The 12,237-nt window shown below is 36.0% G+C and overlaps 1 protein-coding gene across 1 annotated transcript in view; it reads left to right on the forward strand.

Annotated features, from left to right (window-relative positions):
* The window catches only part of ZBTB10 (zinc finger and BTB domain containing 10), a 56,015-nt gene that overhangs the window by 38,456 nt on the left and 5,322 nt on the right, over positions 1 to 12,237 (forward strand). Inside the window, exons 4-5 of the mRNA XM_072604948.1 lie at positions 10,985 to 11,161; positions 12,029 to 12,201. Of these exons, the coding sequence (XP_072461049.1) occupies positions 10,985 to 11,161; positions 12,029 to 12,201 (350 nt within the window). The remainder of the gene's footprint in view (positions 1 to 10,984; positions 11,162 to 12,028; positions 12,202 to 12,237) is intronic.

Below are 12,237 nucleotides of genomic sequence, written 5' to 3' on the forward strand. Positions count from 1 at the left end.
TTAGGTGACATGTCTATAAAATTAGAATTTTTGGCCACAGTCCTGGCATAAGGGCCTACCTCCTGGGAAGATGTAGAAATCCCATGTTGATCCTTGATTTCTGTGATAATGGCATGCTTCCCAGTGTAGGTATGGCCAACAACAGGTTAAGACCTTGTCCAGGCTCCTGTTTTGTGTCTGGTTTATGGTCTGTGGGCTAGCCAGAAATATCTGGGAAAACAACTCCTTAATGGGATCGGATGCTGAGAATGACATGTTAAAACAGTGGGGGTATATTCAGTAAAAATTTTTTTTCCCTTTTCTTTTTTGAACTAGGTAAAAGAGGCCATTCTTTGCCTCATTTTTACCTAGCTTTAATCACTGAATGGACATTGCCTCAATCAAACTGAGATCTGGTAAAGGCCTTAGCTTAAAAGGCCAAGGTCTTCCATTGCATCCAGGGCCATCTCCAGTTGTCATGTTCTGCATCTGGCCACTGGACCTAGATGGCTTCAGTGGAGAAAGTGAGACTGATAACTTTGCACAGCCCTCCCTCACTTAAATCCAATTCACTTGCCTATCATGGCATCACCTTCCTGATATCATAATTCTCTTTGAGAATAAAGGACAAACATTAACCTCTGTTAAGTAGAAATAGCAGCCGCCCCACTGGAGCCCAACTGAAACTGGCCAGATAGGCAACACAGCTCCCACCCTTCCTTCTCTTACTACCTTCTTTCCCCCTTTCTTCCTCCCCCACTCCCCCAGGTACTCTGCCCAAAGGAATGCAAATTTTCATTGCTGAAACCTTTTTCTCTTGACGACCAAGTCTTTAACTCATAGCACTCTATCTCTCATAGATTGGTCCCAGGCCAAGCTCCTCTGTGAAACGTTTAGGTTTCCTGCAGTGTACACCCTCTTTGTAACTTTACTGCTTTAGGTAATTTTTCTTTCTTGTACTACCAAGGGCCTATTGGACAGGGTGATATAGAGACTTGGGGTCTGTCTGTCTGTCCATGTGTGTTGTTCCCATCCCCCCCTCCCCAGTCTTCTTAGACCTTACTGTTTTACAGATATTCTTTAATCCAGTGACACTGGCCTCCTGGCTGTTCTAGGAACAAGATTTTTTTTTTTTTTTTTTTTGTCTCTGGGTATTTTCTCTAGCTATCTCTCATACCTGGAACACTCTCCCTTCCTCTATTTTGGATACTGACCTTCCTGGCTTCCTTTACATTTTCTGTTTATCCTGTATATGGCTTGTTTGTCTCCTTATTAGTTAGATTGTGAGTTCCTTGAAGGCACTGTCTTTTGCTATTAGGTGCTTAATAAAAATTTGATGTGTTGTCAGAGTCTTAATCAGGGATCAGATCTTCCCTAAATACTTTCTGTTTTTACTGGAAAAATATGGGATCTAATCATCTTGCTTTTCTTCGTCCCTCCTTAAAATTCTCAATCCTTTTTGATTTCTGCCTTGGTAAGAAAGGACAGTACAGTTGCTATCTTAACAGGACCATTAGGAGTTTGGCAAGGGCAGCTTGAGGTGTTAGGCTACTCTAATCAAGATAGTGATCCATGACTCCTAATAAAAAATTCTATCAACCCCCAGAGAGAGAGTATTGATGAGCCCTTCATTGTGCATTGAAGTATATGTTTTTTTCACAACTTTTCTTGATGGGTTTTTTGTTTTGTTTTGTTTTGGTTTTTGGTTTTTGCAAAATGGTTAACACAAACATTTGTTTTGCATAACTTCATGTATAACAAATTATCATTGCTTGCCTTCTCAATGAGTTGGAGAGGAGCTAGAGGAAAAGAATTTGGAACTCAGAATTTCATTAAGAAGTATATGAAGGATTATCAGAAGGAGGTGCAATTAATCCCCCCCCAAGCAAAAACAATTAAATAAAATGTATTGTTATTCATCCTTTGTTCTTGAAGAGGACCGATGAAAACACCATAGCTGTGTCTTGACTTGCTCATGAAATGGTTTTAAGTGAGGCAGACCTGCACAAAGTCATCAGTCTCACTCTTTCCTCCAGAGTCATCAAAGACGAAGTGGCAAGGCAAAAGTCAAGATTGATGATGGCCAGGGATGTATACATAGAAATTGCAGAGACTGATTTAGGCTTGACCTAAGTACTTACTTTCCCCAACAGTTATCCATAATTGGGCATAACTGTGTGCTTTTAGATATAGTGTATTCATTCCTTCTTGCCTAGAGACCCTCAGTGGGCCATCTCCAGTTGTTCTGATCTATATCTTGATACTGGACTCAGATGGCTCCAGAGGAGAAAGTGAAGCTAGTGACTTTGCACAGCCCTCTCTCACTTAAAACTAATTCACTTACAAGTCATGACATCACCTTCCTGATGTCATGGTCCTCTTTGAGAAAATGAAGACAAACAACAAGAGACCCTCAAGCAATGAATGATAATGTTTTGTATTCATTTATGGCCCCATGCATTCTGTTTCAGCTCTTGAGATGTTTTTTTATTCTATTCTTAATGAAATCATTCGATTTTTGTAATTTTTTTTCTCTCCTGCACACACCATTCTTTTAATAATGTATCACAGAATTTTGTCAATCAAAGCAACTGACTGTCCTTTGGCTTGAGAACTCGACCTGCTTCAATTTTTATGATATCTAACCCCCATTTTTGTCTTTTTGTTTGTTTTGATAGAAGTACTTATTTCTGATATAGAGTGAGTATTAAACCTTTGATTTGAATGCTCTAAGGGATAAGTAGATTCTCTAGAGATACAGAGATAGGATCTTCAGATTCCCAGTAACCCTTCCATAAGCTATAGCCAGTAGAATTGTGTGAACTGGGACACTAGTGAAATTTCAGTAGTGATTGAAGTTGCTGCTGGAATAGCCAAGTCTCTTTTATACTGTCGCTTTATTATACTGTCACAAAGACCACATATCCTCAGGGTTTTTCACTAGGAAGAACATTAGTGCCTATTATATTCCTTCATGTAAAGGAAAAGTTGTTAACTTTGGGAGCATCATTAACCCTGTTGGCATTTTGGTAAAGCCTTCTCAGAACGATAAAAGGTTAATCAAAATGAAGATATGGTTTTTTTTCACCATTCAAATACATGAACTTATTGAAATTTCCACAGTGCACCAGTTAAAAATCCATAAATATGATTAAAAAGATAAAAATACCATGATTAAATGGTTAACTCTGCTCTATCTGCACATTCCTATCATGAGTAGTTCCATCTCAATGTGTTCCTTAATTGTCCTGGAGCGACAAATAGGAAAAGACTGCTCACTAAGGAAGAACTTTAAAGTAGGCAAAGTTAATATTTTTTGACTCTCTTACCTTGAGAATTTTTGTCATTTTAGGAAACTTTTGGCACCAACCTTATCACACCATTCAACTTTACTTTTTTGGTGAACCAAGACTTTGGGATTGACTGTGAGTGTTTGGGGAAAGGATGCAATAGAATCATTAGAGATGGAAGATAGAACCTTAGTAAAATTTTGTTTAAGAAATTCATTTTGCAGATGAGGAAACTATGCTGTAGAGATAATGTAACTTGCCTGTCTCTACAGTTAATAGCACAGTTAGCTTTAGGAAACCCAGGTTTCCTAAATCAGATTTTATGGTATTGGATAAAGGAAGTAGAGTTGATAGACAAGTAGAAAAGTCATCAATTCTCTTTGTAGTGGTTGCAGTTTATGCTCTCATTATTCAGTCTTTCCTTTCTCTGAAGACTTTTTTTTCAACACAAGTAGTTTCATGGAATTTTACTCCAGAGCTGAAAACAGGTGGTTAAATACCCCTAATTCTATTGATGTTAAATTTTGACAGGGAAGAAAAAGCCATATACATAAATATGTACGTAAGTGTATATTTGGGTGTGTGTATGCAGCATTATCGTTTCAGCAGCTGGGTCCCTTAGAATCCATTCTTTGTAATCATTGCCAAAGTTGAGAAAGAGAAAAATGAAATGGAAGGGCCTTGGAACAGACAAAAAGCACATTAATTCATTGGTGGAACTGTGAATTGGTCCAGTGGTCTGCACAACAATTTGAAACTCCTTTAGAGAAATGACTGATCATTGCGTTGACCAGAATTCTTTATGATGTTGTTGTCTTTGTTATCTATTGACCTCCTGCTTCTGCTCACTTCATTCTGCATCAGTTCATTCTTTCTAGGATTCTGCTACATGATAATATTTCACTAGATTCATAAATCACAATTTGTTTGCCCACTCCTCAGTTGTCTAAGGTCTTGGACCTCTTTTCTTTAGTCCCCCTTTTAATATCCCCTTCAAATTAGGAAGTTTGTTTTGCTTGTGATTCTTCCCTACTTTTTACCCACCCTTCACTCCACCGTCCACCTTTGTTTCCCTCTGATATATTTCTACTCCATATTTTGTGTGGTGTGTTCAGTCCTCTTTGTTTCAGATAAAAATGAGGTTCATCTGATGCCCACTCCCTTACACACCTTTCTCCTTGTTTGTATATTCTTCTCATGTTCCCCAATTATGAATTATAGCAATGCATCCTCCTTTCTATCCTCTTTTCCTTCTTCAAACCCTCAAAACCAAACACAGATGCACCCCCTACCTCCAAGCTACTTTTGTTTTTCTTAACTCCCTCAACAACCTTGGAAGACGTAAAGGTTCTAAAAGGACACTTGTTTCTTCTCTTTCTATTAGAATGTCAGCACTACATTAGCATACATGCTTTATAATTACTGTTACTCTTCTAGGCTTTTCCGGACTATTGTGTTTCCATTTCAAAGTATCTACTCATCAAAAATGTTTGAGTCCTGTTTTCATTAAGGGTCCATTTTCCCCACTATATATTCATTGTTGCTAAGTTATTTTTGGTTACATATCAGTTGGAATACTGTATTCCAGAGTCAAGTAGAACTTGTCACTTCTTTTGTGATCCTATATTCCTTGATTTGGTTTGAGCTACTTCTTTCTGGATGTTTGCAGTATTTTTGTTTTTAACATGGGAACTTTGGTTTTTGTCTGACATTCCTAGAACTTTTCTTTTTAGAGCTTCTAAAGCAAAGAGGTTCTATCTTTGTCCTTCTGGTTTTCATTTATGATTTTTAGAAATAGTTGTTTTCAGTTAGTGTAGTGATTGCAAAATTATCATTTCTTGGACCTGTTTTCCAAATCTTTTTTTTTGTATTAGATAACTTATTTTTATTCTTTATTTTTATTTTTTTTCTTGCTTGCCTTTCTGTTATTGCTTGCAGTTATTTGGTTTATTTGAGTTTTCAAGGAGTCATTTCAAAGGTAGAGTTTACTACGTAATTAATTTTCTTGGCTAATTATTGTCCTTTAATTCTTGACTTGAGTGCTTATTTCAGTCCTAGTGGGAAAAAGTCTTTCACTTTTCCCTTTGAGTCAGACTGCTTCAGTTATTCTCACCTTTTGGTGTGCATACTTTTTTGTTGTTATTGTTAATAATGGCCAGTGCTTTCTTTGATTTACTCAATCTAATCTCTTCAGTATTAGCCCTTGAACTGAACTTGGTGAACAAGAAATACCTTCTCCACCCTGCCTTTTGGATGAGGTGGTCAGCTCTTCTTTGTCTTGTCCTGGGTCTCCTAGATTCCTGCACCAACTTCTACTTCCTAAGATTAGTGCCTGAGCTGTACCACCCTCCTTTTCCCCCCAGTCTTTGAGGTGCAGAGTGCATCTTGAAGGCTTTCTCTATTATGCTTTGTTTGGTCATTGTTGCTAATGCTCAGCACTCCCAGGGTTTCCACCCTGAGAGGCCTCCAGAGCTCTAAAACTTACACTAAGGGCTCAGAAGTTACCTTTAGCTGGCCTATCCATAGTCACTCTTTCCTGTTTCTCTGGGGCTTCTGCCTTTTGTGCAGTTGTAGGATTGAAGAAGTAGCTTACTGTAGTTTCTCATTAGATTTCTTTACCTTTATTCAGTCTCATCTTGGTGTTTTTCTGGAGTAGGTATGGGGAAATAGATCTACTTGACTTACATTAAGTTACAACTATCTCTTACCTGGAAATTTGATGCCTTTTTATAAATTGATTTTTTTCAGGGGAAAATCTGCATTTTCTCCCTCTCTTCCATTCTTCTTCTCCCTCCCTCTTTCATCACTGAGAAAGAAAGAAAAGAAAAGCCCCTTTTAGAAACAGAACAACTATGGGAATCTGCATCGGCTATGACCAAAAAGAGAGAAAATGCCAGTCTTCACTCTTGAGTCTATTACCCCTTTCTCAAAAAGTGGATACCATGTATCATCATGAGTCCTCTGGAATAATGGTTGGCCATTGTGTCAGTTCCTGAGTGACAGTTCTTTGTGTACTTTACTGTATAAGGGTGATGGTGGGATATCATGCAACCATGTTGAAAAATAGAAATGATTGTAAATCTTTTGAGGTATTGGAATATAGTTACCCTGAGGTATAATACTGATATACATATTGTTTTTAAAAACAATATATTAATCAACTGTTAGACTACATAGCCAGTCAACTTCTCAAACTCTTCAGGACATTAGTTCCCTAATTCCTCATGGAAGAATGTTCTGTTGCAAAATTTGGTACTTTTATCCTATGAACTCCCAGTAAGACTGTATTATTTTTGAAAGGTTAATAGAATTTGGCAACAGTTTTTTATCTGTTACCTGGAAGAAAGTTGTGAAACATGGACATTCTAGAGTAAAATTAATTGATACTTTTCTGTGAGAGATTTCAAGATGTGACTTTGCCATGATATATGCATCCAAACACAAACCACCACCACCGACTCATATAAATGCACACATACTTTTTTTTTTTAATAAGGAAGCAGATTAAGTATACTTAATCAAAAATTCTAAAATTTTCCTGTTACCTTGTTCCATTATTAGCCAAAGTCTGGAAAGTTATCACTTTTAAAGCCATATAGTATTCAGTTGTAGAGTGAGAACTATCTTGCTTTATACGGTGCCTTTTTTTTTTTTTTAAAGTAAAACAAATAAGTACTTATTAGAGTACTCAGAAATGAAAGAATTCCTTCTAGCCAAGAAACCCTAAAGAAGGATTACCAACTTAATGCTTGGAGCACATCTCCCCTTAAGTGCAATATGATGTAGTGGAAAAATTCTATGTTTAGAATTTCGTGTCACATATTGCCTTGTCAGAACAAACCTATTTCATTTATTGAAGAATTCCAGAATATCATCAGTCCAAATTCTGTTGCAGAACAGATCCTTAAAGTTATCTATAATTCGCATTTTAAAAGTTTATTTAGTATGCCACCTAGTATTTCCTTACTCTTTAAAAGTTTCTTGAAGTACTGTGTTCTAAGTTTCTGTTGTCTTGTTTCTGTCATTTTTGTGGTTTTTCTTTTGTGGTATAGCTTCAAGGCAAAAAGTGATTGTGCAAAGTTATATCTACTGTTAAAGAATGGAGTTGGGGGAGGTAGTACCATTATAGAGTACCTAAATGCAGATCTAACTCAGAGCAGATTATGGTCCTTTTAAGTTTATCATTTTATTTTGTTTACTGTTTTCATAAGTCTTTCAAAGCATTCAGTGGGTTCTGTAGTCAGAAGAAATGAGACAATAATATTCATAAGTGGAGAAAATAGCAGTATCTGATAAAATTTAAATATTTCATTTGGTGTACTTGGCAATAAGTTATTGGAAAATATGACCAATCTTTAAATAAAAAAAAGCATACTTTCCATACTTCATATATAACTTGGGTACTTCATGTCAGTCCTTTACTGACAATGCTTGAATTACTTTTTTGTAACCTCATTTGCTCTGCTTCCTTTACTTCTGTATAAAACAATACGCTTATTGTAGATGACCACTGAAAATTAGAGATCATGGAGGAGGAGAGGGAGAAACTAAGGAACTTGTAAAATTTCCATGTTTTTAGCATACCTTGATATATAGCAAGAAACATTCCTTACCATGTCCTCGAAAGGAAAGTATTTTTTTTTCAAATTATGAACACCAGCAAAAACATTCAAACTTAGAAAACATGGGAGCAGATACTTAGCTTTAAACTTTGACAAGACAGAATTAGAAGAACCAACAACAACCAAGCACATTTTAAAAAAGGTAATATTCTCTGTCCCTTTCCAAACCTATTTGAAATTCTGCCACCTTTGACCCTATTTTTCTAAAGAACATATTTTTAATAACTTAAGACCTTGCCTCTTCCTGTAGTATTTTCATTCATTTTTTTGAAATAAATTTTATTGATATCCTTTTCCCCCATTTCTTACACTCCATAATAAAAAAATGTTAAAAGGGAAGGGGGGGTAGGAAACCACTTGAGCAAAAAGCAAACTTATTGAGAAAGTCTAAGATTATATGCAGTACTGTTTGTCTGTAGTTTCCCACTTCTGTGAAGAGGGAGAAGGGATCGGTGCTGTTCTTTATTATATCAGTTGATATAAATTGATAATAAAGGTTGATGGCTGTAATTTCATAGCATTCAGTTTGTTGTTGCAATTGTGTATATCATTTCCTTGGTTCTGTTTATTGGACTTTGCATCAGTACATGCAAATCTTCTCTTGTCCAAGATGGAGCAGCTAGCAGAGGTGGGACTCAATCCAGTTTTCCTTTCTCTGATCTCTTAAACCCTAACTACCACATTGACCCTCCAAAAATTTGTTTGACTAGAGATTGTATTTAGTTTTAAACTGAAAAAAAAAAATACATTAATGATATAGTGGATATTGAAGACTGGGCTTGGAGGCAAGAAGATGACTAGAATTCAAATTCTGCCTCTGACACTTATTAGGTATGTGACCATGGGCAAATCACTTTATCTGTCAGTGCCCCAAAAAAGTCCAAGACTTACCAGCTAAGATGTCCCCATGTATTTATGGAAAACTTTCCATTCCATTCCTCACATGAATGAAATAAAGTCTTAGCTTCTAATCTCCCCCTGCCTCCAAATCCAGCTTAAAATAATGATTTTATAATATTTCTAAAAACAAAATAGATAATATGCATTTTAGTAAAACTAAGTATAAATATAAGCAGAGAGGTAAGAAAAACTTAATAGATAAAATATCTGAGTTAATAAAATAGAATTTATTTAGACTTAAAAAGAGATGGTGATGAAAAGAAAAACATTTTTGTCATGATAAATAGCAAAGCATGAAAATAATTCTGTAGTCCAAGTATCACTATCATCCAGTGCAGTGCAAACATCCCATTGTCAACAGATAGTATCAGAAGTCATGAGAAGTAGAAGAAACAATTCCTGTCCCCATGAAGGTCAAAGGAGGTCAAGTTTTTTTTTCCCATTATTTGCTTTTTGACTCAGTGCCTGGGAACTTTACTAGGCAGGCCTAAAGCTTCTGTTCATGCCAATAACATAAGACTTAAGCTTGAATTTAGGTATGTCATCACTGTTCCTTGCTACTCTGACATCTATGTTGATCCAGATAGATTAAGCTACAGTATACATATGTTTGGGTTTGTCTGTGTAACCCACTGTGACCACAGATTTCTTGCTATGTCAGCAGTCCAAAGACTCACCCTTTTTGTAGTCACTAGCAGCACCCTGATAGACTGGAACCTGTAAAATCTCATTTCATTCTTAGTGAACCATTTTTGGCCAGGACTTTTATGACCTTGTTGACCTGCATTACGAACTTACTTTGTTTCATTAATTCCCCAAAGTATCCCTTTAACTGTTATTTTGACACCAAATTTGTGGGTTACTTTGTCATCTCTCTTTAATTGTATCTGAATCAACTGTCCAAGTGAACTTCTCATTCGCTTCGAAGTCTAAGGAGATCTCACTTCTCATCTTCATGCTCCTTTGGAGCAAGGTGGTCATTGAGGAAAATTGCTATTTGATTGTTTGCCAAATACTTCATAGCAATCAACACTTCTGTTCCATTGTGCAGTTTTCTACATACACAAATCTGAACTATTAAGATAGGATTCATAGATATCTTAATTTTGTGAAATGGGTTAAAATGGGGTGTAAATGATGGTCAGCAATCTAGAGTAGAAGTTTGATCTAACAGTTGCCCAGGGTTCATAGCGTTTGAATGTATGTGCCCAGTCAAGCCAGGGTACTATCTGTTGCCCCTCCCCTTCCATTTCTGCTGAACATACATCTGTTAATAGTACATACTTACAGTCAGTCAAGTTATTCTCAATTAATTATGCCTCACCAGTAGTCATTTTTTCACTGAACATATGGCAGTGTAGCGTGAGGCACATCCCATCATTGATTTGTCCTCATTTAAATCAGTATTCTACATCCCCATCTGCATATTTTAAGTGCTTATACCTCACAGTATACCCTTTCCCTCCTTCCTTTCCCTCCCACACACCCCCACCCCCAATCTGTATTTGAAATTCTTAGGCAGCTTTCTAAGATATATGACCTCTTTGGCAGTGGAGTCCACCAGGAAAGCAGAATACCCCATATGAATGGTGCAACTATAAGAGAGTCTGCTGCATCATTTCAGCCGTAGATAGTTGTCTTCATTCTTTACAGTTGAATAGATTACTAGAATAATGAAACAGATGGCCAAAGCTATATTCAGTCTCCAGCAAAAAACCAATAAATATCATTCTGTCTCTAAATGGAATGATAGCATCTACCTTTTTTTAGAATATTTCTCTGAAAACATACTACTCTAACCTACTATGACTACATAAGTATGACTTCGTAGTCTTACCTTCTAAGGAGAGTAGCATGAGACTAATGAGTTTTTGCTAGATTGAAAAAAATGATATTAATGAAATTGTGCGTAGGTATTTGTTTTTCAAACTAGTATTGTTACTTTATTTAACATTACTAACTCAGAACATATCAAATGAGTACATAAATTTAGAGAAAGTTAACATTTGGAATAAAATTGGAAATGCAAACCCATCTTACCTTTTCACAGTATACTGCTTTGTTTAGACATGCACAGTATTTAAATTTCATTAGAACGCTCAGTTTTCTTTCTTGATCTTGATAGGTATCAAGTAACATCTTCCTGCAAATAAGATATTTAAAGGTTAAAAAAAAGCTTTTAATTTGTAATAGGTCCTTCAAATGATTTCAAGTATGGATTGTTGCCGGGTACTTCAAATGATTTCAAGTATGGATTGTTGCCGGGTACTTCAAATGATTTCAAGTATGGATTGTTGCCGGGTACTTCAAATGATTTCAAGTATGGATTGTTACCGGAATCTTGGCCAAAACAAGAAACCTGGGAAAATGGCAAGTAAAACCAACAGAGTATTTTTGAGAATTTTGAAAATTATTCCATCCACACTTTTAAGTCCTGAAATTTTTCATATGAAAAATTTGCTTAAAATCTTAACCTGGAATTGCTCACAGTTTTCACCTCCCCCTGTGCACAATCTCATACTCTGAGAAATACTTTGCCTTGTAGACTGTCATCTCAGTTACTGGGAAAATAGTGTAGTACCCTGAGCATTGAGATTTGTTTTAGTTAAGGGCTCAAAACTTTTTGTACTTAAAAGTTTATAGGGCATTTTGTCTTGGTTTAAAGTCTCTTATAAAATTAGCAGTTATGATTTCATGACTCATTTTAGAATTTATCATCATAATGAGGAGACTTCTTTTTATTATAGCGTGATGGACAAATAGCTGATTCTTGGTAAGGTATGTTTTCTCATAAAAGGAATGAAAAATACTCTTTTAACGATTAAATAGGTTTGAGGGATTCTCCTCCCTTCCATCCCCAGTTTTAAGTCCCTTTAAAAGATGCTACAATGAAATCTGACATGGTCAGGTGAGAGACTAACATTTATAGAATCCTTGTTGAAGTAGTAGGGCAGGGGAGTAAAGAACTCTTTAATTTTTTTTTTTAAGTTTTGATTATTTACTATGTGTGTAATATAGGTGCATATCCCTTCTCCTCCCTTCCTGTTTTGGTATCATTCCACTATTTATGTGTTGTACATCAACAGAAGTGGGTAGTGGTCTGCCTATTTTTGTCATTTTTAGCTATTTGAGGAGTAAATTTGGAAAGAAGTTTGTAACTTGGCTAATTATTTTAGTTTTAATAAATCTTTACCATCTCTCACGCTGGCTCTGTTTGGTCTTTTTCTCTTTCTAAAGGTGAATCATCTATAATCATGAACAAGTTAAAATGCCCTCATTGCAACTATGTAGCCAAATACAGACGAACACTAAAAAGACACTTGCTCATTCATACAGGAGTGAGATCATTTAGCTGTGATATCTGTGGGAAATTGTTTACTCGAAGAGAACATGTAAAAAGACATTCCCTGGTAAGTAATGTCTTATTGACTTGAAAATCTAACTGT

This window comes from Notamacropus eugenii, chromosome 4 (assembly GCF_028372415.1).
Source record: "Notamacropus eugenii isolate mMacEug1 chromosome 4, mMacEug1.pri_v2, whole genome shotgun sequence".
Classification (NCBI taxonomy): Eukaryota; Metazoa; Chordata; class Mammalia; order Diprotodontia; family Macropodidae; genus Notamacropus; species Notamacropus eugenii.